The sequence below is a fragment of the Trichechus manatus genome, unplaced genomic scaffold (assembly GCF_000243295.1).
Source record: "Trichechus manatus latirostris isolate Lorelei unplaced genomic scaffold, TriManLat1.0 scaffold00157, whole genome shotgun sequence".
Lineage (NCBI taxonomy): Eukaryota > Metazoa > Chordata > Mammalia > Sirenia > Trichechidae > Trichechus > Trichechus manatus.
Genome location: NW_004444093.1, coordinates 2,760,973 through 2,788,847, shown reverse-complemented (window position 1 = coordinate 2,788,847; position 27,875 = coordinate 2,760,973). Strand labels below are relative to the sequence as shown.

At 39.4% G+C, this 27,875-nt stretch overlaps 1 protein-coding gene across 6 annotated transcripts in view; it reads left to right on the top strand.

Moving 5' to 3' along the window:
* Positions 1-27,875, top strand: part of SPECC1L (sperm antigen with calponin homology and coiled-coil domains 1 like) — a 272,749-nt gene that overhangs the window by 143,334 nt on the left and 101,540 nt on the right. For 5 of the 6 annotated variants that reach the window (XM_023740531.1, XM_023740528.1, XM_004386171.3 and 2 more), the window contains 2 exons: positions 6,534-6,625; positions 20,747-20,837. In XM_023740531.1, coding sequence (XP_023596299.1) covers positions 6,534-6,625; positions 20,747-20,837 — 183 coding nt within the window. Of the gene's footprint in view, positions 1-6,533; positions 6,626-7,413; positions 9,478-20,746; positions 20,838-27,875 lie in introns of those variants that run through there. The other variant, XM_023740530.1, reaches the window with a different exon arrangement.

Here is a 27,875-nt window from a genome sequence, read left to right as displayed (position 1 = left end):
CCTGAGAGACTGAATTGCTGGGCAGAGGGCTGTGGGGACCATGGTCTCGGGGAATATCTAGCTCAATTGGTATAACACAGTTTATAAAGACAATGTTCTAGATTCTATCTTTGTGAGTGGCGTCTGGGGTCTTAAAAGCCTGTGAGTAACCATCTAAGATATTCCACTGGTCTCACCCCTTCGGGAGCAAGGGAGAATGAAGAGAAGAAGATACAAGGAAAAGATTAGTCCAAAGGCCTAATGGTCCACAGCTGCCAAGGCCTCCACCAGACTGAGTCCAGTACAACTGTATGGTGCCTGGGTACCACCACTGATGCTCTGACTGGGAACACAACAGAGTGTCCTGGATAGAGCTGGAGATGGATGTAGAACAAAATTCTAACTTACAAAAAAAGACCAGATATACTAGTCTGACATACTGGAGAGACCCCGAGAGTATGGCCCCCCAACACCCTTTTGGCTCAGTAGTGAAGTCACTCCCAAGGTTCACCGTTCAGCCGGGGATTGGACAGCCTCATAAGATAAAACAGGACTAATGAGGCACAGCAGTCCAGGGACAAGGACTAGAAGGCAGGAGGGGACAGGAAAGCTGGTTATAGGGAACCCAAGGTTGAGAAGGGACAGTGTTGACATGTCATGGGGTTGTTAACCATTGTCATAGGGCAATATGTGTACTAACTGTTTAATGAGAAACTATTTGTTCTGCAAATCTTCATTTAAGTCACGAAAAAAAAAAAAAAGAATTATCTATGTGAGATCAACTTGACAACAGCAATTCAAAGGGTTTGAGGGGAAGCGTAGGGGGCAGTGAGTTGAAGATAATGGTGATGCAATAATTTGGAAAAGGATAGTGAGAATAGCAGCACAACTGGAAGAAGGTATCGATGTCACTGAATTGTACATGTAGAAACTTTCAGAATGGTGTAACTTGGGCTATGTGTATTTTCACCAAAAAAAAGGTCCTCAAGGTCTGGAAGGGAGAGTGTTGACGTGTCGTGGGGTTGTTAACCAATGTCATAAAACAATATGTGTACCGACCGTTTAACGAGAAACTATTTATTCTGTAAACCTTCATCTAAAGTACAATAAAAAAAGTAAAAAAATAAAAGACTTCACCAAAAGAGTAGAAAGAGAACCCATAGACTGGGAAAAAATTTTTGGATATTACAAGTCAGACAGAGGTCTAATCTCTAAAATCTACAAGAAAATCCAATACCTCTACAACAAAGACAAATAATCCAATTAAAAAAGGGTCAAAGGAAATGGACACTTCACCCAAGAAGACATTGAGTCAGCCAACAGACACATGAGGAAATGGTCATGACCACTAGTCATGAGAGAAATGCAAATTAAAACCACAATGAGATACCAGCTCACCCCGGCATTACTGGCACGAATCAAAAACACTGGAAATAACAAATGCTGGAGAGGCTGCAGGGCGATCGGAACTCTTACGCACTGCTGGTGGGAATGTAAAATGATACAACCATTTTGGAGAATGATATGGCGCTTCCTTAGAAAGCTAGAAATAGAAATACCATAAGATCCAGCAATTCCCCTCCTAGGAATGTATCCTAGAGAAATAAGAATCATCACGGGAATAGAGATACGCACACCCATATTCATTGCAGCACTGTTCACAATAGCAAAAAGATGGAAACCATCTAGATTCCCATCAACAGATGAATGGATAAAGGAACTATTGTACATACACACAGTGGAGTATTATGCAATGATAAATAATGATGAATCTGTGAAGCATCTCATAACATGGATAAAACTGGAGGACGTTACGCTGAGTGAAGAAAGTCAGTCACAAAAGGACAAATATTGTATGAGACCTCTATTGTAAAACCTCATGTAAAAGTTTACACACAAGAAGAAACAATCTTTGTTGGTTACGAGGGATGAGAGGGATTGTGGTGGAACTAAATAGACTATAGATAAGTGGTAACTTTGGTGAAGGGTAAGACAGTACACTATCCTGGGGAAGCCAGCACAACTTGTACAAGGAATGGTCATGGAAACTCCATAGACACATCCAAACTCCCTGGGGGACTGAATTGCTGAGCAGAGGGCTGTGGCTACCATGGTCTCCGGGAACATCTAGTTCAATTGGCATAACACAGTTTATAAAGACAGTGTTCTACATTCTACCTTGGTGAGTGGCGTCTGGGGTCTTATAAGCCTGTGAGCAGCCATCTAAGATACTCCACTGGCCTCACCCCTTCGGGAGCAAGGGAGAATGAAAAGAACAGGATACAAGGAAAAGATTAGTCCGGAGGACTAATAGACCACAGCTACCACGGCCTCCACCAGACTGAATCCAGTACAGCTAGATGGTGCCTGGCTACCACCACTGACTGCTCTGACTGGGATCACAACAGAGTGTCCTGGATAGAGCTGGAGATGGATGTAGAACAAAATTCTAACTTACAATAAAAGACCAGATTTACTGGTCTAACAGACTGGAGAAACCCCAAGAGTATGGCCCCCGGACACCCTTTTATCTCAGTGGTGAAGTCACTCCCAAGGTTCAGCACTTAGCTGGGGGTTGGACAGCCCCGTAAAAGAATACGGGAGTAATGAAGCACCGCAGTCCAAGGACAAGGACTAGAAGGCAGGAGGGGACAGGAAAGCTGGTGATAGGGAACCCAAGGTTCAGTGAGGATAGTGTTGACAGGTAGTGGGATTGTAAACCTTCATCGAAGGTACAAAAATAAAGAAATTATCTGTGAGAGATGAAATTGACAACAGCAATTCAGAACATTTGACGGGATGCCTAGGGGGCAGTTAGTGGAAGATAATAGTGATGGAATAATTTAAAAAGGTTAGTGAGAATAGCAGCACAACCGGAAGACTGTAGTTGATGTCACTGAATTGTGCATGTAGAAACTTTTGACATGGTGTAACTTTGGCTATGTATATTTTCACCAAAAAAAAAGAAAATCCTCCAAGTTCAAGAAGGGAGAGTGTTGACATGTCGTGGGGTAGTTAACCAATGTTGTAAAACAATATATGTAGTGACTGTTTTAATGAGAAACACTTTGTTCTGTAAACCTTCATCTAAATTACGATTAAAAAAAAAGAAAAAATATGTTAGAAGAGATAAAAATGGACATTATGTTGTGATTAAAAGGGTCAATTAATCAAGATGATTTAACAGTTATAAATATATATGCACCCAATGTCAGAGCACCTAAATGTATAAAGCAAATAATGATAGAATTGAAGGAGAAATAGATAGCACTGCAGTAGTAGTTGGAAACTTTAGTACACCACTTTCCATATTGAACAGAACATGTAGAAAGAAGATCAACAAGGAATTAGAAGACCTGAATGATTTAGTAAATCAACTAGACTTAACAAACATTTAAAGAACACTCCATACGACAACAGCACAATAGACATTCTTCTCTAATACACATGGATCATTCTGTAGGGTAGACTACATGTTAGGTCAGAAAGGATGCCTTAATAAATTTTAAAAGATTAAAATCATACAGAGTATTTTCTCTGACCACAAGTTAGTGACGCTAGAAATCAATAACAGGAAAAAAAGAAAACAAAAACTGGAAAATACCAAAACATGGAAAGTAAACAACACGCTATTAAACTAGGAAGAAATTAAAAGAGAAATCACAAATTTCTTAGAGTCAAATGGAAATGAAAGCACAACATACCAATACTTATGGAATACAGCAAAGGCAGTACTCAGAGGGAAAGTTATAGCAATAAATGCCTTTATGAAAATAAAAAAGAAATCAATAGCCTAAGTCAACACCTCTTGGAACTAGAAAGACAAGAGGAAACTAACCATAAATCTACCAAAAGAAAGAAAATAACAAAGATCAGAGCATAAATAAATAAAACAGAAAAACAATGGAATCAGTAAAAGCAGAGGTTGGTTCTTCAAAAAGATTAATAAAATTGACAAACCTTTAGCTAGACTGACAATGAGAAAGAGAAAAGATCCAAATAACCAAAATAAGAAATGAAAGAAGGGACATTACAAGTGACCCGATAGAAATAAAGAGAATTTTGGCAGAATGTTATGAGCAACTGTACAGCAACATACTGGATAACCTAGATAAAATGGGCAAATTCTTAGAAGCACACACCATTCCCAGACTGACTCAAGAGGAAATAGAAAGTCTCAGCAGACTCTTAACAAGTGAAGAGATTGAATCAGTGATCAGAAACTTCCCAACAAAGTGAGCCCTGGACTAAATCGCTTCACTGGCAGAGTCTCCCAAACATTTAGGGAAGAATTGACACCAATACTGTTTAAACTCTTCCAAAAGACAGAGAAGGAAGGAAATACTACCAAGTTCATTCTGTGACGCAAACATAACCCTCATAGCAAAACCAGACAAAAACACCACAAGAAAGGAAAACTATAGGCCAATATCTCTTACAAATATAGATGTAAGAATTCTCAAAAAAATACTAGCAAACAGAATCAGCAGTATATTAAAAGAGTGATACACGATAACGAAGTGGACTTTCTTCCAGGAATAAACAAGGATGGTTCAACATTAGAAAATCAGTCAATGTAATACACCACATCATTAGAACAAAGGAAGAGAACCACATGATCATTTCTGTGGATGCAGAAAAAGCATTTGACAAAATCCAACACCCTTTGTTGATGAAATCTCTCAAGAATATTGGAATAGATAGATGGGAACTTCCTCACTATGATTCAGGACATACATGAAAGGCCAACAGCCAACATTATACTTAATAGAGAAAGACATTACCATGACTTTCAAGTCTCTTCTATATGCGTGATAACTTCCAGACATATAACTCCAGCTCTTCCCCTCTTCTAACTCCTCCAGTGTCATATATCCAGATGCCTGCTTTACATGAGCAGTCAAGTGTCTCATAGACATCTTATACATCCCAAACCACACTCTGGTCCCTCAGTAGATGGCAGCACTGTTCTGCCTGCTACTAAAGCCAGAAGTCTAGGAATCTTCATTAAATCCTTCATCTTCCTCACTCCCACATTGAATACATCAGCAAACCCACCTGTTCCAGCCTCTGAAATATTTATCTTGACTCGTTCTTCTTTCCAGTAATGCACTCTCTCTTGTTCAAGCCACCATCAACTAGAAATTTCAGAACCTCCCAACAAATCTTCCTGTTTTCTTGTTTAAAATTCCTTAATTGCTTTATTAGAGCTTGAATGAAATTAAGATCCTCCTTCACTTTGTCAGTGGGGTCTAACCTCTGCCTGCCTCTCACCTCAGTTGAGCCACTTCCCCACCCCAACCTCCCCAAACACGTTAGTTTCTGAACCAGCCAAGCTGTTTTACACATGCTCCTCTCTCTGTCTTGGAGCCCCCTCCCTATCAAATTGCTCGCTCCTTTTCATCTCTAATCTTAGTTGTAGGCAAGGGAAAGAGATGTAGATTTTTTAAACAGTTGATTCTAATATGTCCTAAAGATAAATTTTTTCATTTATAAATTCTTTAAACTTTCTAACAAGTTTTATTCTAACTCATTCTTTTTTTTAACGTATTTTATTTTTTGTTGTTATTGTTGACAGTATACACAGTAGAACATTCAACAGCTTCTACATGTACAATTTATTGACTTTGATTACATTCTTCAAGTTGTGTAACCATTCTCACCATCTTTTTCTGAGTTGTTCCTCCCTCATTAACATAAACTCACTGCCCCCTAAGTTTCCTTTCTAATCTTTCGAGTTGCTGCTGTCAGTTTGATCCCACATAGATAGTTCTTAAAAGAGCATAATGCTGAAGGTAGACATTGTTTATTAGTTAATCTAAACTCTTGTTTCGTTTTGAGAAGACTTCAGGGGATATTTTTTAGTTTAAGATTTAAAGATTGTCTCAGGACAGTCATTTTGGTAATTCATTCTAACAATAGTAAAATTTTCTATGATCTGTATCTTATACACAAATCCATTTTCTTTGACTGAAAAGCAGATCAAAAGTCACTCATACACTCATACACTGTTGGTAGGAATGTATATTAGTGTAGACATTTTGGAGGGCAGTTAGACATTATCCTCCAATTTAAAATGTCTTATTCATGGACCACAAAGTTCTTATCCAGAATACCATTTTGTTTTGTTTTTTTTTTGTAAATAGAGTTTCCAAGGCTGTAAATGTTTACGGAAGCGGACTGCCACATCTTTCTCCTGGGGAGCAGCTGGTGGGTTTGAACCACTGATCTTTTGGTTACAGCCACGTGCTTTAACCACTGTGCCACCAGGGTTCCTTATAATGTAATTAAATAGCAAAAATGACAGCATAGCCAGGGTTGGAAATGACATGATTACTTTATGTGGAAACAGAGGATTTAGTGGTGGAAGTGGAAGCACCCGGAGGCCAGGGCGTAACTGAATGTTCAGCATAGGGTAGGCATAGTCCTGATGGTTTCCAGCGGAACAGAGAGCAGTGGTTAACTGGTGAATCATTAAGTGGAGATCAGTTAAGAAAGCTCTCACTGTACTATGATGCATTCATGATTTACTTGTTTATTTGTTGCTTGTGCAGTACCAAATCCTACTGCAGCTGCAATTCCTCGAACGCCTCTGAGTCCAAGTCCTATGAAAACGCCCCCTGCAGCAGCTGTATCCCCTATGCAGGTAAGTGCCTGTGACCATGGGAAGCTTGAGGGGAGGGGAGGCAGAATCTATAGGTTAAGTCCTGTTTTTCAGAGTCATTCACACATATGTCAGGTGGGAAAATGACTACCTTGTGAAGAATGTATTTGGGATTTGCTTCCTAAGATACTTTGAATATCCTTAATTGAGATAAAATGTATAAAAGTAAATTGTGCTATTCTTCTGATAAACTGTAATAATAATGATAGATAACAGTTAACAAACACTTAATACATGCGATTTACTGTTCCAAATACTTTATAATGTTAATCATTAAATCCTAATCACCACCCCACTGGGTGTTAGGTACTTTTATTACCGCTAGTTTTCAGATGTGGAAAATTGGGCCAGAAAAGCAGGGTTTCAAACCGGTTCTTCCTGGTTCAGTCATGGCCTTGGATGCAAAACTGGAACAGACCCGAATTTTAAAAATTTGGGTGAACCAGAACAGAAACCAGGAAGGGAAAAATTATGGGTGGAAGACCTGCTGGAAATTTAATCTCCCTCTTAGAAAGTAAGAGCAGTGTACTCATTGCCTAGCAACGAAGTCTCTTGCCCATGGGATTTTGAGTAGAGCCAGAAACAGCGGTGCTATGCTCAAAGATGAAGGTGGTACTAATGGTAATAACTGGTTGGAGCTTTGAATGTGTGTTGCTCTTCACAGCCCTCCCAATAACCCAGTTTCATGCATCAGGCTCCTGAAAGGGCTTACTGCGCCTCTTACGAGTCTCTCATTCCAGAGCTTTGACCTGTAATTTTTCTCATTCCAGTTATTGTCCTGGAACACCCAAAGTGTAGCAATTTGGGTCTAAACTAGTTTGAACCAGTTCAAAGCCCTGCAGAAAAGTTAAGTAATTTGCTCAGGGTCATACAGTTGAAAAGTGATTTGAAATAGGCAGTGTGGGTTCAGAGACTATGATGTTAACCAATGTACTAAGATATTTCTGTAAGTGGACATGTTGGCATGTCTCAGCCTTTTATACATAGCAAACCACTTGAAATTTAATGCTTAAAGCAGCAGTAGTTTATTATTTCTTGTGTTTCTTTGGGTTGACTGGGCAGTTCTTTGCTAGCTTTGCCTGGGCTTACTCCTCAGCTGCACTCAGCCCAAGGGTGGGCTGGGCCTAAGCTCAGCTGGGATGGCTGGGCCTCTTTCTCTATGTCATCTTCATCTCAAACTGCTTCACGGCATGGTGTCTTAAGTTTCCAAGAGAGTGAAAGTGGAAGTTAACAGAGCCTCTTAAGACCTAGGCTTGGAACTTGCACAACACCACTTCCATCCCATTCTTTTGGTGCAGACAAGTCATAAGGCCAGCGAGGAGTCAATGTGAGAGAGAGAGTTCTATGCCAGGCATAAATTCAGAGAAGTATGATTCACTGGGGCCCATTTTATGACAGTCTGGCACAGGGCATTACTAATCCTTGTTGTGTGGAAATGCAGACCAGAAGCAGGGTAGAGTTTTTGTTCTGTAGTGCCCACGTGACATTCTCTTTGTGTTCTTGATATAAACTCACTTTTGGAAAAGAGCAGCTGAGGTGGAGTATTTCCATATAGGTGAGAGTAGCCAAAAGAAGAATAGCCTGAAACTTAGCACCCTGTGATGTAGCCCTGGCCTTACCTCTTCCCCTAAAATAATAGGGCTTGGGAGCATTTTCTTTTTGAGTGGAGACTTCTGCTGTTAACTATTGGCCATGTGTTTTGTGAGAGAACTTTTTCGCTTTTTCTCTTTGTGAAGTTTAGAGTAAAATCATGCTCCCTCTGCATTTATAATACTGCAGGTTAGTGGCTTTGCATTTACAATTATATAGAAGATATTATGTTGTTAATTTAAAAGGAAGGCAAGAGGAATTCCATATTCCATTTACAGATTTAATGCTTTTTATATGCTCTCTATTATTCAGAAATTTTCTAAAGACATAAATAAAAGCAAAATAAAGGGACAAAATATAATAAATTTCAAATAATGCTAAATTTCTCTAAGTAGTGTTTGTCCAGTAAGTGATGGTTCCTTGAAGTTTTATGAACCAGGCTTCACTTTGTAAATCTTTCTAAACACAGAAGATGAAAACTCTCATCGCTATGACTTGATCAATCTAACAATTACAAGCCACACTCAGCTTTTTAGTACTTTATTAGTTGGTACAGTGCTTCTCAAACCCAGGTGTAAATAAAAATGACATGGAGAGTTTCTAAACAGATAGATTCCCAGGTCTCATCCTCTTGATAGGGCGCATGATTGGAATTGTTAATTCTTCAAAAGTCCCTGTGAGAATTCCCCTTCTGACTATGAGGGAGTGTGCAGTATGATGGATCGCTTTTGTGTGTTCTTTCTCGTGATGCTCTTGTAACTCCTACCCAAGTGATTGGGCAGGATGGTGCAAATAAGGTAATTGTGGCCCACCAAAGGGATTGGTCAGTTTTGCCATCCCACAAAGCTTAAAATGAGCCTTTCCAGAGGCGGAAAGGAGAGGATCTCACCACTACTGAGGAAGAAGAGCCAACAATGGAGTGTGTCTCTTGGACCTGAGACCCCTGCGCTGAGAAGCTCCTGGAACCGGGAGACCAAGACCAAGAGAGAGAGACAGGGAGGGAGAGCTGTAACACTGAAGATGGCAAGAAGTGGTGGCAGAGAAACGGCAGCAGGAAACAGTGCAGTGGGCTTCCCAGCCCAAGGAGTGAGAACACTGAGTGCCTCTCGGCAGAGGTTTATTGGTGGAGTGGGTTGCCTCTGGGCACTTACTGGCAGAGCTAAAAGAGCTTTGTGAAATCCTATCAGCATCTAATCTCTAAAATCTACAAGGTACTGCAAAACCTCAACAACAAAAAGACAAATAACCCACTTAAAAAATAGGCAAAGGATATGAACAGGCACTTCACCAAAGAAGATATTCAGGTGGCTAACAGACACATGAGGAAATGTTCATGATCAGTAGCCATTAGAGAAATGCAAATCAAAACTACAATGAGATACCATCTCACCCCAACAAGGCTAGCATTAATCCAAAAAACACAAAATAATAAGTGTTGAGGAGGTTGTGGAGAGACTGGAATACTTATACACTATTGGTAGGAATGTAAAATGGTACAACCACTTTGGAAATTGATTTGGTGCTTCCTTAAAAAGCTAGAAATAGAAGTACCATACAATCCAGCAATCGTGCTCCTTAGAATATATCCTAGAGAAATAAGAGCCATCACACGAATAGATATATGCACACCCATGTTCATTGCAGCGCCATTCACAATAGCAAAAAGATGGAAACAACCTAGGTGCCCATCAGCAGACGAATCGAGAAACAAATTATGGTAATATATTCACACAATGGAATATCACACGACGATAAAGAATAATGATGAATCCATGAAACATAACGTGGAGGAATCTGGAAGGTATTACGCTGAGTGAAATTAGTCGCAAAAGGGCAAATATTGTATAAGACCACTATTATAAGAACTCAAGAAAAGGTTTAAACACAGAAGAAAACATTGTTTGATAGTTACGAGGGTAGGGAGGGAGGGAGGGAGAGGGGTATTCACTAGCTAGATAGTAGACTAGAATTATCTTAGGTGAAGGGAAGGATAACACACAATACAGGAGAAGTCAGCACAGCTGGACTAAACTAAAGCTGTTTCCTGAACACAACCAAACACTTCGAGGGACAGTAGCAAGGGTGGTGGACTGGGTATCATAGTTTCAGGGGACATCTAGGTAAATTGGCATAACAGTTTATTAAGAAAATAATATCTCACTTTGGTGAGTGGCATCTGGGGTCTTAAAAGCTAGTGAGCAGCCATATAAGATGCATCAATTGGTCCCAACCCACCTGGAGCAAAGGAGAATGAATAACATTAAAGACACAAGGAAAGTATTAGCCCAAGAGGCAGAAAGGGCCACATAAACCAGAGACTTCATCAGCCTGAGACCAGAAGAAATAGATGGTGCCCGGCTACCACCAATGACTGCCCTGACAGGGAACACAACAGAGAGTCCCTGATGGAGGAGGGGAAAAGTGGGGTGCAGAACTCAAATTCTGGTAAAAGACCAGACTTAATGCTTTGATTGAGACTAGAGGCACCGTGGGGAAACCTCTTTGAATACATAGGACATTCATTAGAGGCTCCTGAGGGGCCACACCTTAAAGTAGAACTAAACAGCCCTAGTAAATGCTGTTAGAAATCTTCCCTAAAAGACTTTAAGAGTAAGCCTCAAAAGGACGGAGGAGATCCATAAATAGCAGTGGTATGCAGACTCTAAAATGCCTCCCAATGATCCTTGTCTCCTGATATTCACACCTGTGTAATCTGCACATGTTGAGTGTTGGCTGGACTTCATGACTCCCTTCTAATGAATAGAATATGGCAGAAGTGATGAGATGTCACTTCCAAGATGTTATAAAATGATTGGCTGTGTCTTGAGCGTTCCTCTTGCTATCTCTTGGATCCACTCATCCTGGGGGAACCCAGTTGCCATGTTGTGAGTCAGTGCTGTGGAGAGGCTCTTGGAAGCAGATCTTCTGAAACTTGCCAACAGCCATGTACATGAACTTGGAAACAGATCTTCCCCCCAAGCTAGCCTTGAGATGACTGCCATCCCCAGTGGCAGCTTGATTGCAGCCTTATGAGACACTCTGAGTCAGGCAGCCAGCTTAGCAGTGCCGGATTTCTGATCTGTCGAAACTGTGAGATAGTAAATGTTTGTTATTTTAAGCCACTAAAGTTTGGGTGTAATTTGTCATGCAGCATAGATAACTAATGCAGTACATGTAGTCCCCGACTTAAGACATTTGAGTTATGTTGAACTATACTTACAACCGTCTGGTTTTTTTTTTACATCTTATTGTTAGTAATATGTACTACACCCTCTCCTTGCTTATCGACATGGTTAGGTTCCAAAAACCAGGTCATTATGCAGAATTGTTGTTATGTGAAAGTGGAAGATGACCACATCGGACCACAAAATGGAGGATGAGTACATCATTACATAACTGCCAAACCACTGAGAATCATGGCCCAGCCAAGTTGACACACAATCTTATTCATCACAGCCAGCAGTAATACTTTTGCCTCACACGTCTGTGTTCATTACTGCCGGATGTACATTAGTAATGCACAAAATAATTGGATAGTAGATTTTTTTTACTATTGTGAACGCAAAATGTTCATTAATTGAGGAGATGTCCATATAATGTTAAAATATATCTGTAATGTTTCCAACCCCCAAAGACAAGTAAAGATCAGATTTTATAAAGGTACTGATAATAAAAGGCAATAATAATGAGAACAAAAAAAAAATAATGAAGTATTCGACTTACATCAGAGCCGACTTAAGGAGTCATATGGACGGAACCCCATCGTAAGTCAGGGACTAACTAACTTACCTACCTGTCAGAACAAAGTCTAACAATCCTTAGGGCAGCACAGCAAAGTACAGGACTCACCAATGTAAAATCACAATATCCAGCATGCAACAAAAAAATTATCAGCCAGTGAAGAACTAGAAAGTATGACCTATGTTGTTGTTAGGTGCCATCCAGTTGGTTCCGCCTCATAGCGACCCTACATATAACACAAGGAAACACTGCCCCTTCCTGTGCCATCCTCACAATTGTTGTTTTGCTTGATCCCATTGTTATAGCTACTCTGGCAGTCTATCTCGTTGAGGGTCTTCCTCTTTTTCGCTGACCCTGTAGTCTACAAAACATGATGTCCTTCTCCAGGGATTGTACCTCCTGATAACATGTCCAAAATATGTGAGACAAAGTCTCGCCATCCTTGCTTCTAGTGAGCATTCTGACTGTGCTTCTTCCAAGACAGGTTTTTTCATTTTTTTGGCAGCTCATAGTATATTCAGTATTCTTCGCCAGCACCATAATTCAGGGGCATCAATTCTTCTTCAGTCTTCCTTATTCATTGTCCAGCTTTCACATGCATATGGGGTGATTGAAATCACCATAGCGCACCTTAGTCCTTAACGTGACTTCTTTGCTTTTTAACACTTATTTTTTTCCAATCTTTTCTCCATTTATCACGGTGTTACTTATTCGTCTAGTTGTGAGGATTTTTGTTTTCTTTATGTGGAGGTGTAATCCATACTGAAGGCTATGGTCTTTGATCTTCATCAGTAAGTGCCTCAAGTCCTCTTCATTTTCAGCAAGCGAGGTTGTGTCATCTGCATATTGCAGGTTGTTAATGATTCTTCCTCCAATCCTGATGTCCTGTTCTTCTTCATATAGTCCAGCTTCTCAGATTATTTGCTCAGCATACAGATTGAATAAGTATGGTGAAAGGATACAGCAGTGACACACACATTTCCTGACTTTAAACCACGCGATATCCTCTTGTTCAGTTCGAATGACTGCCTCTTGGTCTAAGTACAGGTTCCTCATGAGCACCATTAAGTGTTCTGGAATTCCCATTTTTCACGATGTTATCCATAATTTGTTATGATCCACACAGTCAGTTGCCTTTACATAGTCAATAAAACACAGGTAAACATCTTTCCGGTATTCTCTGCTTTCAGCTAAGATCCGTCTGACCTCAGCAGTGATACCCCTTGTTACACACCCTCTTCTGAATCCAACTTGAATTTCTGGCAGTTCCCTGTCGATGTACTGCTGCGATTGCTTTTGAATGATCTTCAGCAAAATTTCACTTGTGTGTGATACTAATGATATTGTTCGATAATTTCTGCATTCTGTTGGATCACCTTTCTTTTGAATGGGTACAAATATGGATCTCTTCCAGTCGGTTGGCCAGGAAGCTGTCTTCTGAATTTCTCGACATAGACGAGTGAGCGCTTCCAGCGCTGCATCCATTTGTTGAAACATCTCAGTTGGTATTCCATCAATTCCTGGAACCTTGTTTTTTGCCAATGCCTTCAGCACCATAGATTCTTGATCGTATGTTGCCGCTTGAAATGTTTGAACGTCAACCATTTCTTTTTGGTACAGTGACTCTGTGTATTCTTCCATATTCTTTTGATGCTTCCCGCGTCATTTAATATTTTCCCCTTGGGATCCTTCACTGTTCCAACTCAAGGCTTGAATTTTTTCTTTAGTTCTTTCAGCTTGAGAAATGCCAAGTGTGTGCTTCCCTTTCGGTTTTCTAACTCCAGGTTTTTGCACATTTCATTATAATGCTTTGTCTTCTCAAGCTGCCATTTGAAACCTTCTGTTCAACTCTTTTACTTGATCATTTCTTCCATTTGCTTTAGCTGCTCTACGTTTAAGAGGAACTTTCAGAGTCTCTTCCAATACCCATTTTGGTCTTTTCTTTCTTCCTGTCTTTTTATGACCTCTTGCTTTCTTCATGTATGGTGTCCTTGATGTCATTCCACAACTCATCTGATCTTTGGTCATTAGTGTTCAGTAAGTCAGATGTATTCTTGAGATGGTCTTTAGATTCCAGTGGGATGTACTCAGGGTCATACTTTGGTTCTCATGGAAACTTGTTCTAATTTTCTTCAGCTTCTACTTGAACTTGCATATGAACAATTGATCGTCTGTTCTACAGTTGGCCCTGGCTTTGTTTTGACTGATGATATTGAGCTTTTCCATCGTCTCTTTCCACAGATGTAGTCTATTTGATTCCTGTGTATTCCATCTGGCGAGGTCCATGTGTATAGTCGCCATTAATGTTGTTGAAAAAAGGTATTTGCAGTGAAGAAGTCGTTGGTCTTGCAAAATTCTATCATGTGATCTCCAGCATCGTTTCTATCACCAAGTCCATATTTTCGAGCTACCAGTCCTTCTTCGTTTCCAACTTTCGAATTTCCATCGCCAGTAAATACCAATGCATCTTGATTACATGTTTGATTAGTTGCAGAAGGTGGTAAAAATCTTCAGGGTCTTCATTTTTGGCCTTAGTGATTGGTGTGTAAATTTGAATAATAGTCATATTAACTGGTGTTTCTTGTAGGCATATAGATATTATCCTATCGCTGATGGCGTTCTTACTTCAGCAGAGATCTTCAGATGTTCTTTTTGACAAACATGATGTCACTCCTCTTCACTTTGTCATTCCCGGCATAGTAAACCACGTGATTGTCTGATTCAAAGTGGCCAGTACCAGTCCATTTCAGCTCACTAATGCGTAGGATATCAATCTTTATGTGTTCCATTTCATTTCTGACAATTTTCAATATTCCTAGATTCATACTTCATACATTCCATTTTCCTATTATTAATGGATGTTTGCAGCTATTCCTTCTCATTTTGAGTCATGCCACATCAGCAAATGAAGGTCCTGAATGCTTGACTCCATCCATGTCTTTAAGATCGACTGTACTTTGAGGAGGCAGCTCTTCCCCAGTGGTATTTTGAGTGCCTTCCTATCTGAGGGGCTCATCTAATGGCACCCTATTAGACAGTGTTCTGCTATTCATAGGGTTTCACTGGCTAATTTTTTTCAGAAGTACACTGCCAGATCCTTCTTTCTAGTCTGTCTTAGTCTGGAAGTTCAGCTGAAACCTGTCCACCATGGGTGACCCTGCTGGTATTTGAATAACAGTAAAGCACAGCTTCCAGCATTACAGCAACACACAAGCCCCCACAGTGCAGCAAACTGACAGACACATAGGGGAGTGTAACCTATAATCAGGAGAAAAATAAATCAATAGATCAGGCCGAGAAAGGACAGCTCCGATTACATTAGTGCACAAGGATGTTAATATGCTTTCTGTGCATAAGGATGTAAAGGGAAATATATACTTGATGAAGAGAGGAGTGGAAATATGAAGAAGAAAGATGAAACTTGTAGAAATGAGAAACACAGTATCTGAAATAAAAATTTCACTGAATGGGATTCAGAGAAAATTGGACATTACAGAGAAAAAGATCAGTGATTTGGAAGACCTAGCAGTAGAATCTGTCCAAAATGATGATAGAAAAAAAGACTATAAAAAAGAAGATCGAAGCCTCTGTGACCGTGGAATAAAGTCAGGTGGTCTAACATACCTGAAATTGGAGTCCTAGTATAAAGGAGGGGGGGATGTCAGAAAAAATATTTGAAGAAATAAGTGGCTGAAATTTATTCAGATTTGAGGGAAACCATACACTTATGGATCCAAGAAAATCAGCGAGCCTAAAGAAAGATAAGCATGTACAGACACACACCTATCCCACAGCAAGGCACTGATGAAAACCAGTGATGATAAGAAAATCTTTAAGGGCAGCCAGGTAAGAATGTTCACAAACTTGTAGTTTGTGCATAAGAGCTATGCAAGTTAGAAGACAATGGAAGGGTATCTTTAAATGTTGAAAGGAAAAAAAAAAAAAAAAAAAACTGTCAGCCTAGAATCCTGTATCCTTGGAAACAAAGGTAAAATTAGAACTTGTTAGACAAAGCTGAGGGAATGCGCAGTCTAAGAGTCATTAGAGGAAGTTCTTCAGACAAAAGGAACAAAATGAAAGCTTGAAGCGAAAAGCACTTTTGAAATAATGGGATGAAGATAGGTATTTTGCGTAAACTCTGAGAAAGCTGGAGGACTATTCTCAGACAAAACAGACTTCAGAACAAGGAAGATTATCAGCGATAAAGAGGGAAATTTCATAATGTTTAAGGAATTGGTTCATCAAGAGGCACAGCAGTCCTTGATTTGTTTTCACCCAGTAAAAAAGCTTCAAAAAGTATTAAGCAAAAACTGATTGAACTGAAAAAGTAGAAGATCAGTAAGGATATAGAAGGCTTGAACAACTCACTTAGCCAGTTGTACCAAATCCACATGTTTAGAACTCTTCACCCAACAACAGCAGAATTCGTATTTCTTTCAATATAGAGCATTCATTTAGATAGACCGTGTGTTGGGCCATAAAAATTAGTCTTAACACATATAAACGGACTGGAATCATAAAAATTATGTTCTCTGACCACAGTGGAACTAAATTACAAATGAGTAAGAGGAACTAACGCATTTCTAAATAACGTATGTGTCAGCAAATCAAATGATAAATTAAAACATTTTGAACTGGATGAAAATGAAACTACAGCATATCAAAATCTGTGGGATGCAGCAAGGTCAGTGCTTAGAGGGAGATGTATACCTGTAAATGCTTTATTAAAAAGAAGGATGTCTAAAATTAACGATATAAATTTTCACCTTAAGAAGCTAGACAAACAAGACCATATAAACCTGAAATAAGAGAAAGGAAAAATAAAGGTAAAAGGAGAAATATTAAAAAAAAAAAAAAAAAAAAAAGTCAGTGATACCAAAAGCTAGTTCTTGGGAAAAAGTATATAAAATTGATAAACCTCTAGCTAGACTGATCCAGAAAAAAGAGAGAAAACATAAATTACCAACATCAGGAATAAAAGAGGAGACGTACTACATATCCTATAAACATTAAAAGGATAACATAGGAATATTAAGAACAACTTTATGCCAGTAAATTAAAAAATCAGATGAAACGGACAAATTCCTTGAAAGACACAAACTGCCAAAACTGAATCAAAAAATAGAAAACCTTAATACCTTTATATCTTTTAAAGAAAACAAATTTGTAATTAAATACCTTCACAAATTGTTCTCTGTCTTGACTGCAGTGATGGTAACACCAATCTACACGTGATAAAATGGCATAAAACCATATAAATATGTTAGCCAATATCATTTTCCTTGTTTTGATATTGTACTTTATTTACGTAAGATGTAACCATTGGGGGGAAATAGGTGAAGGGTACTTGGGAGCTTTTTGTACTAACTTTGCAATTTCCTGTGAATCTATAATTATTTAAAAATAAAAAGCCTTCCCTCAAAGAAAACTCCAGGTCCTGCTGATATTACCGGTGAATCCTTTATTCTAATCCCATACAAAGTCTTTCAGAAAATAGAAGAAAAAGTAGACTTTCCAGTTAATTTTATGAGACCAGCATTGTCCTGATGCCAAAACCAAATGTAGACATTACAAAAAACAAAAACTACTGACCAGTGTTCCCCGTGAATATAGATGCAAACTTAAAAGAAGGAATTATGAAATTGAATCCAATGATATATAAAAATGATAATCTACCATGACCAAGTGTGGCTTATCCCAGGACTACAGGGTTAAATTTTACCTCATGATAAATGGAGAAAAGATTGAAGTTGTCAAGCATTTCATTTTACTTGGATCCACAGTCAATGCCAGTGGAAACAGCAGTCAGGAAATCGTATTTGCATATTGCACTGGGCAAATCTGCTGCAAAAGACCTCTTTAAAGTGTTGAAAAGCAAAGATGTCACTTTGAGGACTAAGGTGCACCTGACCCAAGCCATGGTATTTTTAGTCGTCTCATATACATGCAAAAGCTGGACAATGAATAAGGAAGACCAAAGAAGAAATGACACTTTTAAATTATGGTGTTGGCAAAGAGTATTGAATATACCATGGACTGCCAGAAAAATGTACAAGTCTGTCTTGGAAGAAGTACAGCGAGAATGCTCCTCAGAAGCAAGGATGGTGAGACTTCATCTCATGTACTTTGGACATGTTATCAGGAGGGACCAGTCCCTGGAGAAGGACATCAGGCTTGGTAAAGTAGAGGGTTAGCGAAAAAGAAGAAGACTTCCAATGAGATGGATTGACACAGTGACTGCAACAATGGGCTCAAACATAGCAACAATTGTGAGGATGGCACAGGGCCAGGCAGTGTTTCGTTCTGTTGTACATAGGATCTCTATGAGTCGGAGCCTACTGGACAGCACCTAACAACAACAGAATAAAGGAGAAAAAAGCACGTTGTTTCAATATCTGCAGAAAAAGCCTTTGACAAAATTTCACAATTCATTATAAAAACTCCCAGCAAGATAGGAGTAGAAGGGATTTTCTTCAGCCTTACTAAAGGGATCTGCGAAAAATCTCCAGCTAACATCTTATTTAATTGAGAGACTGACTGCTTTCCTCTGGGATCAGGAACACAGCAAGCAGACTCACTCTCACCACTCTGTTCATCATTTTCGTGGCACTCCTGCCTGTGCAATAAGGGCAAAAAAGAAAAGAAAGTGTGCAGATTGGAAAAGGAGAAATAAAACTGTATTTACTACTGACATGATCATTTACTTAGAAAATTCTGAGGAATCCGCAAAAATTTAGCAGGGTCATAGGATACAAGGTCACCATACAAAAATCAGTTGTATTTCTGTACACTAGCAGTGAACAATTGAAAATTGGGATACTTAGCAATAAATTTAATAAAATACGTATAAGACCTGTGCAATAAAACTGTAAAATATTGCTGAGAGAAATTAAAGAAGTAATGAGTAGAAGATTATCATATTCATGGACTGGAATACTCAATATTGTTAATATCTCAGTTCTCCAACAATCCCAGTTAAAATCCCAGCAGACTTTTTTGTTGAAATTGACAAGATAATTCTAAAGTTTATATGGAAATGCAAAGGAACCTGAATATCCAAAGCATCTGGCGGGGGGAAACAGAGAACAAATTTGGAGGACTGGCACTACCTGATTTCAACACTTTCAGTAAAATTAAACAGGACCATGTGGTACTGGCATAAATTTAAATGTAGACAGTGGAATAGATGGTGTCCAGAAATAGCCAATTGATTTTCAACAAAGGTAATTCAGTGGGAGAGGGGTAGTCTTTTTCAGCACAGGATGGTGGAACGACTAGATTTCCATATGGAAAAAAATTAACCTCAACCCTTACCTCATGGCATACACAAAAAATTAGCTAAAAACCAACCATAGACCTAACTGTAAAACTTCTAGATGAGAACATCAGAAAAAATCTTCATGATCTTCGATTGGGCAAAGATTCTTATTTAAGACATAAGAAAAAGCACAAATCAAAAGAAAATTGATAAATTTGGCCTCAGCATTTTTTTTGAAACTTCTCTTTGAAAGATATTAAGAAAATGGCAATCTATAGACTGGGAAGAATATATTTGCAGTACATTTATCTGACAGAAGACTTGTACACAATAGTAAGAAAATAAACAACCACAATAAATAATAGGGAAAAGATTTGAAAAGGCCCTTCCCAAGAGAAGATACAAGAATGGCCAATGAGCACATGAAATACACTCAGCATCATTAATCACCAGGGAAATGAAAATTAAACCCATGGTAAGATCCCATTACACACCCTTCAGAATGGCTAAAGTTAAACAAACTGACAGTATTAAGTGCTGGGGAGGATGTGGAGAAGCCGGAATTCTCACATCTCTGCTGAGAATGTAAAGTGAGTAGCAAGAGGTTAGCTCCAAGGGGTTAGGGAAACGCTGAGGTAATGAAGTGCGAGAAAAAGCACTTGGTAAACAGGCATTCCACAGAGATAAGTTTGGTGGTAGAACGTTGCATAGAGGTGGCAGGAGATCAAACAGAAGAACTGAACAGCTTTAAGTATTTGTGGTGGGTACTTGTTGGTGTGTATAGAGGGATGTGTGTATACGTCTGGAGATGAGGAAGCCAAGGGTAAAGCTGGTGCGGTAGTAGTGAATTGAGATGATAGGCTTGCCCTGGGACACTCGTAGCAGTAGAGTTACCAGGGTGGTGACAGAATGAGATTTGGAACCAGGGCATGAGCAGCAATAAACCAACAGTAGAAGCCCATCCATATTTTGTTTTGGGACATGTTTTTGTATTTAGTTAATGGATCTGTGGTATTTTTAAGAATTCTCTTTAAATGAATTAATAAAACCACACTCAGGAGACTAGATGAGTGATTGCCAGTGGTCAGTGATGTGGGGGGCAGGAAAGGAGGCGGGAGGGTGTGGCTGTAAAAGGGCCACAGGAGGGGTCCTTGTGGTGATGGACCGTTCTGTATCTTGACTGCATCAATGACAGTATCCTGGTTGTGACATTGTGCTATAGTTTTACAAGATGTTACCGTCGGGGAGAACTGGGTAAGGGGTAAATAGGGTCTTCTCTGTATTGTTTCTTAAAACTGCATGTGAATCTACAGTTATCTCAAAATGAGTTTAATTTTTAAAAAGTATATTGATCATACTATATTCCTGTATTGTGTGTTACAACCTTACTGTAGTGATGTAGAATAAATTATGCAAAATAAGAACCAAATATTTACTTTGCAACAGTTACTTTCTTTGTGAGTCTCAGCTCTAGATTTAACTTGGCTTTGAGACTGTTTGTCTTATGATTTCAGAGACATTCTATAAGTGGACCAATCTCAACGTCCAAACCCCTAACGACTCTGACGGATAAGAGACCAAACTATGGGGAAATCCCTGTTCAAGGTACAACTCAGTTTCAATTTGTAGAAACCCTGCACCCAAGATACAACAGTATTTCACGCTTGCTGCTAATTTTGGGGTTGTTCTGACTTTTTGGCTAACTAAAGTGTTATTTTCTTTGCTTCTGACATTACTTAAACCAGTCTGGTATTCATCTGTATTAGAAGTTTGCTAATAATACATCTTAATTGTTGTTGTTAGTGACTGAATTATTTCACTTCGCGTAATGTTTCCAAGGTTCATCCATGTAAATAGCATGTATTGGGACTTCATTTCTCTTTATGGCTGAATAATATTCCCTTGTATGGGTGGACCACAATTGTGTTTGTCCATCCATCTGTCGATCAACATTTAGTTTGTTTTCCCCCTTTTTGCTATTGTGTATAATACTGCTATGAATATTGGTGTACAAGTATAAGTTTGCGTTCCTGATTTCAGTTCTGTTGGATGTATACCTAGGAATGGAATTGCTGGGCCATATGTGGTTAAGTGTTTGACTACCAACCGAAAGGTCGGCAGTTCGAATCCACCAGCCGCTCCTTGGAAACCCTACGGGGCAGTTCTTCTCTGTCCTGTAGGGTTGCTAGGAGTCGGAATTGACTCGATGGCAACAGGTTTGGTTTTTGGGTTTTTATGGTAATTCTAGGAGCCTGCGTGTTGCAAGCAGTGTGTGATTAGCTGCTAAGCTAAACGATGGCAGTCTGAAGCCACCCAGCAGCTCCATGGAAGAAAGACCTGGCGAACTGCTTCTGTAAAGATTATGGTTAAGAAAACCCTATGGAGCAGTTCTGTTCTGTAACACATGGGATCACCATGAGTCTGGGCTGACTTGAGAACAGCTAAAAGCAACAACAACGATGGTAATTCTGTGTTTAACTTTTTGAGGAACTGCCAAACTCTTTTCCACAGTGGCTGCACCATTTTGTATTCCCACCAGTTCTTCACCTCCTCACCAACACCTGTTTTCTTTTTTTTAATCACAGTCATTCTAGTGAGGGTAAAGTGGTATCTCATTGTGGTTTTGATTTGCATTCTCTAATGACTAAGGATGTTGACCATCTTTTCATGTGCGTATTGGCCCTTTGTATTTCTTCTTTGGAGAACTATCTATTCAAATCTTTTGCCCATTTTTTGATTCAGTTGTTTGTCTTTTTGCTGTTAAGTTATAGTTCTTTTTATATTCTGGATATTAAACCTTCATCAGATGTAGGGTTTCCTCAAATTTTTTTCCAGTCACCCTGATCTCTATTTTATTGAGAAAGTCTTTGATGAACAGAATTTTTTAATTTTGATGAAGTTTGATTTATGTATTTTTTTTCTTTTGTGGCTTGTGCTTTTGGTGTCGTATCTAAAAATCCATTGTTAAAAACTAGATCTTGAAGCATTATCCCTGTTTTCAGAGGAAAAACCAAAGTTCTGTAAATGACCTCGAGACCCTCCGCAGCCTGGCCTCGGTTGCAGTTCTGGCCTCATCTTTCTTCTCTCTCACTCACTCTGCTCAATGCCACGGGCTACTTTTTGGTCCCCTAGGCACTTGGCACACTCATGACTCAGGAACCAAGCCCTGTTTCCCCTTCTGCTGGAGTTGTCTTCCTGGATGTCCACCTGGCTTACTCCTGGTCTCCTTCAAGATGTTGCTCAAGTCCCCTTCTCTGGGAGTCTTCCCTGGCACCCTGTTTAAAATTGTAAACCACTTCCTGCCCCATACCCCTTCTGCTCCTTGCGCTTTCTCTTTTATAACCTTAGCACTTATCCCCTTCTAACATACTGTGATGGTTAAGGTTGTGTGTCAACTTGGCTGGACCATGATTCTCAGTGGTTTGGCAGTCATATGATGTGATCACTTCCATTATGAGATTTGATATAATGTGATCATCTCCATGATGAGATCTGCTGTAAATAGTTGAAAGGGAGTTTCCTTGGGGATGTAGCCTGCATCAAATATAAGTGGACATTCTGGTAGGGCTCATGGGTTTTTACTCACTCTGCATCCTGCAGCTAGCTCCTGTTTGTCTGACCTCTGGTTCTTGGGACTTGAGCTAGCAGCTCACCTGCAGTCTTGCCTGCCAGTCTTGGGATTTGTTGATCTTTGCAGCCTATGAGCAAGAGCCCTGCTCTCTGACCTGCTGATCTTGGGTTTGTCAGCCCCTGAGGCTACATGAATTAGAAGACGCCTCTTTCCTGACCCATAGGCTTGGGACCTTCTGGCCTCTACAACTGTGTGAGCCATTTCCTTGGTATGAATCTCTCTCTGTATACATTTATACGCTTTACTGGTTTTTCTTCTCTAGAGAACCCAGCCTAAGATGCATACTATGTAGTTTATTTTTCTGTAACTTTTACTGTCTTTCTCCCATTTCTGCAGATTGTAACGCCCATGAGGTCAGGGATTTGTGTGTTTGTTCACTGAGGTGTCCTTGGCACCTGTGTTGGGTTCCGGATAAAGCAGTGTGAGATGAGTGAGAATGAAATAAAAGTTAATGCATGTAAAGAGCTTAGCACAAGCTTTAGCCCATAGTTAATTCTCACTGTTATTTTTTATTACTGTTTTGTGTGGTCTTTCTCTTGGTAGCACAAGTGGATGAGAATTGCAGTCTCAGTGGTCCAAGAATAAAAGATTTTAGTTCATTGCAAGGCAACTAAAGTCTGCAGGATTTTGTTTAGCTGCCAACAGATAGCTGTTAGAAAGCATTGGTACAGGTTGTGTCCTAAACCAAACCAAACCCGTTGTCATCAAGTCGATTCCGACTCATAGCAACTCTGTAGGACCAAGTAGAACTGCCCAATAGAGTTTCCAAGGAGTGGCTGGTGGATTCAAACTGCCAACCTTTTGTTAGCAGCCGAACTCTTAACCACTGTGCCACCACGGCTCCAGTTTGTGTCCTGGGGATCCTAAAAAAACTGCTTATACTGAGGACAAAGACCTAGGAGTGGAATTGCTGGGTCATATGGTAATTCTAGGAGCCTGAGTGGCGCAAGTGGTTTATTCAAGGATTCAGGAACATTCTCCCTGCTGCCTGTCGTGTGGGTCTGAGTTCTGTAATGAAGTCAGCCTTGGACCTGCAGGCTGTGCTAAGTACAGTCAGAACCAGGAGCTCTACATGAACATATTTGAGAATATGTGTAAAATTCTGTGCCCAGGTCTCGGAACCTTGAGTCAAACCTGGCCACAGTGGTGTGACAGAGTGCTGTAGGAGACACCCTACCTGGAGAACATTAAGGTAACCCTGAGACACCAGAGACTACTGAGTTCCCATGCCCTGATGGCCTTGGAGGAGGGTAGGGATGCTGCAGTGGAAAGTGGCTCAGGGCCTTAGCGACCCTCCTGAGGCCAGGCTAAAGCAGATCCTGGGGACCTCCTCCCCTTTCTGCTACCTTCTAGATTCATCTTGGTCAGATCACAGTGGGGCAAGGGTTACCTGGGAAAACCAGCAACTTAACCTGATGCTGAGGCTTACCTGAGTCTTATTAAAATACATAGTCCTGGGCTTCACCCCAGATCTACTGACTGCACTTTCCAGGAAAGGGAGTTCAGAAATGTCATTTTTACACAAGCTCCTGAGGTGATTCTTAGCAAAGGACAAGTTTGGAAACTGGGCAAAAATTACCATTTAATTTTTTTCTATTGCCTTGACTTTTGTGGGTGGGAGTGGGATGTGAAGGGTCTGTGGGCCAAGGTTATTGAAGACACAGATTAAATGTGTTAGGTTTTCCAGGGCTCTGCTGAATTAAACCTTTTCTGGCTCTCCTCATGTTTTTATCTGATAATCTGTCAAATGATAGTGCCCTTGGACATTGTGTGTGTGCTGTCAGCCTGCGTTAATGCTGGTCTGACTTACCACTGCAGTCTGTTATGATGCCTTAATGGGACTTTGTTGAAACAGCATAAATATAGGAGAAAGAGGAAAACACATTTAGGATAATTTTTATCTGGGAAGTTGTTGATAGTGTGGTCTTTTATCTTAAACGGCCATTGGGGGGAAAAACCATTTGCGAAACTAAGAACAACCCAGTGATTCTTGGTCATAAAAAGTCACTGTGGTTGTCCAAACTGTGATAAAAGAGTAGAATTTTTGAGCTCTGTCTTGAACTGCTTTTCTTCCTTGATTGTGTCTTTTATCTTGGCTTGAATCAGGAAACATACAGTCTGTCATTTTCATTTTGAAATTTCAGCGGCTTCATTACTGAAATGTACAAAAGATGCTGTTTCTTGTTCTGCTTACACTTAAATAAGAATTTGTTGGTTTTTCCAGGTAAGGATTTAAAACTAGAAGTTTTTTGTTTTTTTTTTTTTTTGGGTGGGGGGGCTTATATTTTAGCATCGTGCCTGAATGTTAGTTTCAGGAAAATGTTTCAGATCAGAGAAATCTTGTTCTAAATGCACTGATCAAACGCTCTTTTGTTGGTATGGTCAGTGGTTGAATTAATGACAGGGATCATAACTGGTACCACTTCAGTAAACCTTCATAGGTGAATTAGCATTTGTGGCCCAAGCAGAAAAGGACAGATCTGCTACCAGGTATGTGGATACACGCAGTTGAAAAGGGTTTTTACTGTCCCCACTTGCACAGTGATCTTAGGCGGCCCAGAATGTTAAGCAAAACCTCAGCTCAATGGTGTGATTGATTGGAGGTGCCAGGGATTACCCAAGTATCACTGTCAAGTTGTGGAGTGTCATGTTGTCTCTATAATCAATTTAGACGTGCAGGTATCTTAGAAAGCAGATTGGTCCCAGTATAGTTATGTTCTGTAAGGAAAGTAATACCAAACTTTTATTTGCTAAATTGTCTTATTTGAGGCTGGAGATTTAAAAATTCTAAAAACTCAGTATTTTGGGGAAAAAAAATCCATTTATGGGAAGGGTATATATAATAATCTTGGAGAATTATTTATTTCAGTCCTCCTTATTTTAAATTTTTATTCAATTTAAATTAAAAAATTCTAATTTTATAGCTATTGTATTCTTTGGTTTATTATCTAATACTATTGTTTATTTTGTTGCTCTAGTTATTCCAGCTCTGGCCACTGGGAGCTCTTTCACATTGTCTCCTGTGCTCTTTTAACACTTCATTACTTTCTGGCACCATAAGATGATCTAGACTCATCACTTAGCCCTCCCTCGCATTCTGGTTTATTTTTTTATTCACGTACAGTAAAAGCCCTGGTGCTGCAGTGGTTAAGTGCTCAGCTGCTAACCGCAAAGTTGGCAGTTCAGACTCACACAGCGGCTCCGCACAATCTAGTCCCATAAAGATTACAGCCTAGAAAACCCAATGGGGCAGTTCTGCTCTGTCACTTGGGATCACTATGAGTCAAAAATCGACTCAGTGACTCCTAACAACAACAACAAAGATTCACTCTTTGTGGTTTACTTTCTGTGGGTTTCGACAAATGCATAGAGTCATTTATCAATCACAGTTCCATATAGAACAGCTCCATCACCTTAAAAATTCCCTCTTTATAGTGAACTCACCTCTCACACCCCAACCCCTGGCAACTGCTGATGTTTTCAATCCCTATTGTTGTGCCTTTTCCAGAGTGTCATATAAATGAAATTGTACAATATATAGCCTTTTAAGTTTGGCTTCTCTCTCTTACCAAAATGCATTTATTTTACTGTTACTGGATAGAGTGTTTTATAAATGTCAGTTAGACCTAGTTGGCTGAGAGTCTATATCCTTACTGATTTTCTGTCGATTTGTTCCATCAGTTACTGAGAGAAGAGTGTTGAAGTCTCTAAGTCTAATAGATTTGTCTTATATCTTCTTTCAGTTCTGTTGGTTTTTGCCTCATGTATGTTGAAGCTCTGTTGTTGTACATACACATTTCAAATTGTTACATATTCTAGAGAATTGAGCCCTTTATCATTATGTAATGTTCCTCTTTATCCTTGGTAATATTCTTTGTTCTACAGTCTATCTGTTATTAATATAGCTACTCAAACTTTCTTTTGGTTAGTGCTTGCATGGTGTATCTTTTTTCCATCCTTTTACTTTTATAAATTTGTGTCTTTATATTTAACTTGAGTTTCTTGTAGAATATATAATTTGGTCTTGCTTTTTTAGTCAACCTTAAAATATCTGTCTTTTTAACTGGTGGATTTAGACCAGTTATATTTAATGCGATTATTGATATGGTCAGATTAAAACCTACCATGTTGCTAAATATTTTCTATTTGATCCATGTGCTCTGTTTCTTTTTTCCTCTTTTTCTGCCTTTGCGTGGATTCATTGACTTTTTTTTTTATTATTCTATTTTATCTCCTGTATTGACTTATTATTTATATCCCTTTAAAAAGTTTTTTATAGTGGTTGCCTGATAGCAGTGTTTCTTAATTTTGACATTTTCGACCAAAGAATTCTTTGTTGTGGGGGACTGTTCTGTGCATTGTAGGATGTTTAATGTATCTCTGGCCTCTAGCCACTAGATGCCAGTAGCAACCCCATGCCCAGGTGTAACAAACAAAGATGCTTTCTTCTTGTCAGTTACAGTAGTACCCCCTTAGCGGCAGTTACGCTTTCTGTGGTTTCAGTTGCCCGCGGATAGCCGTGGTCCACAGTGATTGTGTTCAAGTAATCCTTCTTTTACTTAATAATGGTCCCAAAGCACAAGAGTAATGATGCTGGCAATTCATACATGCCAAAGAGAAGCTGTAAAGTGCTTCTATTTTATTATTATTGTTTTTAATCTCTTATTATAAATTAAACTTTATCACAAGTATGTATGTGTAGGAAAAAACATAGTATATATAGGGTTCAGTACTATCTGCAGTTTCAGGCATCCACTGGGGGTCTTGGAACATATTCCCTGTGGAGAAGTGGGGACTGCTGTACTGTATTTTTCATTTGTAGCATTTTCATTTGAGTCTCATAATTTCTATCTCTCTGCTGAAATTACCCATCTAATCTTAAATGTTGTCTACCTTTTCCATTAGAGATTTTTTTTTTTTTTTAAATATTTTATTGTACTTCAGGTGAAGGCTTACAGAACAGATAGTTTCTCATGTAACAGTAACACACATGCTGTTTTATGACATTGGTT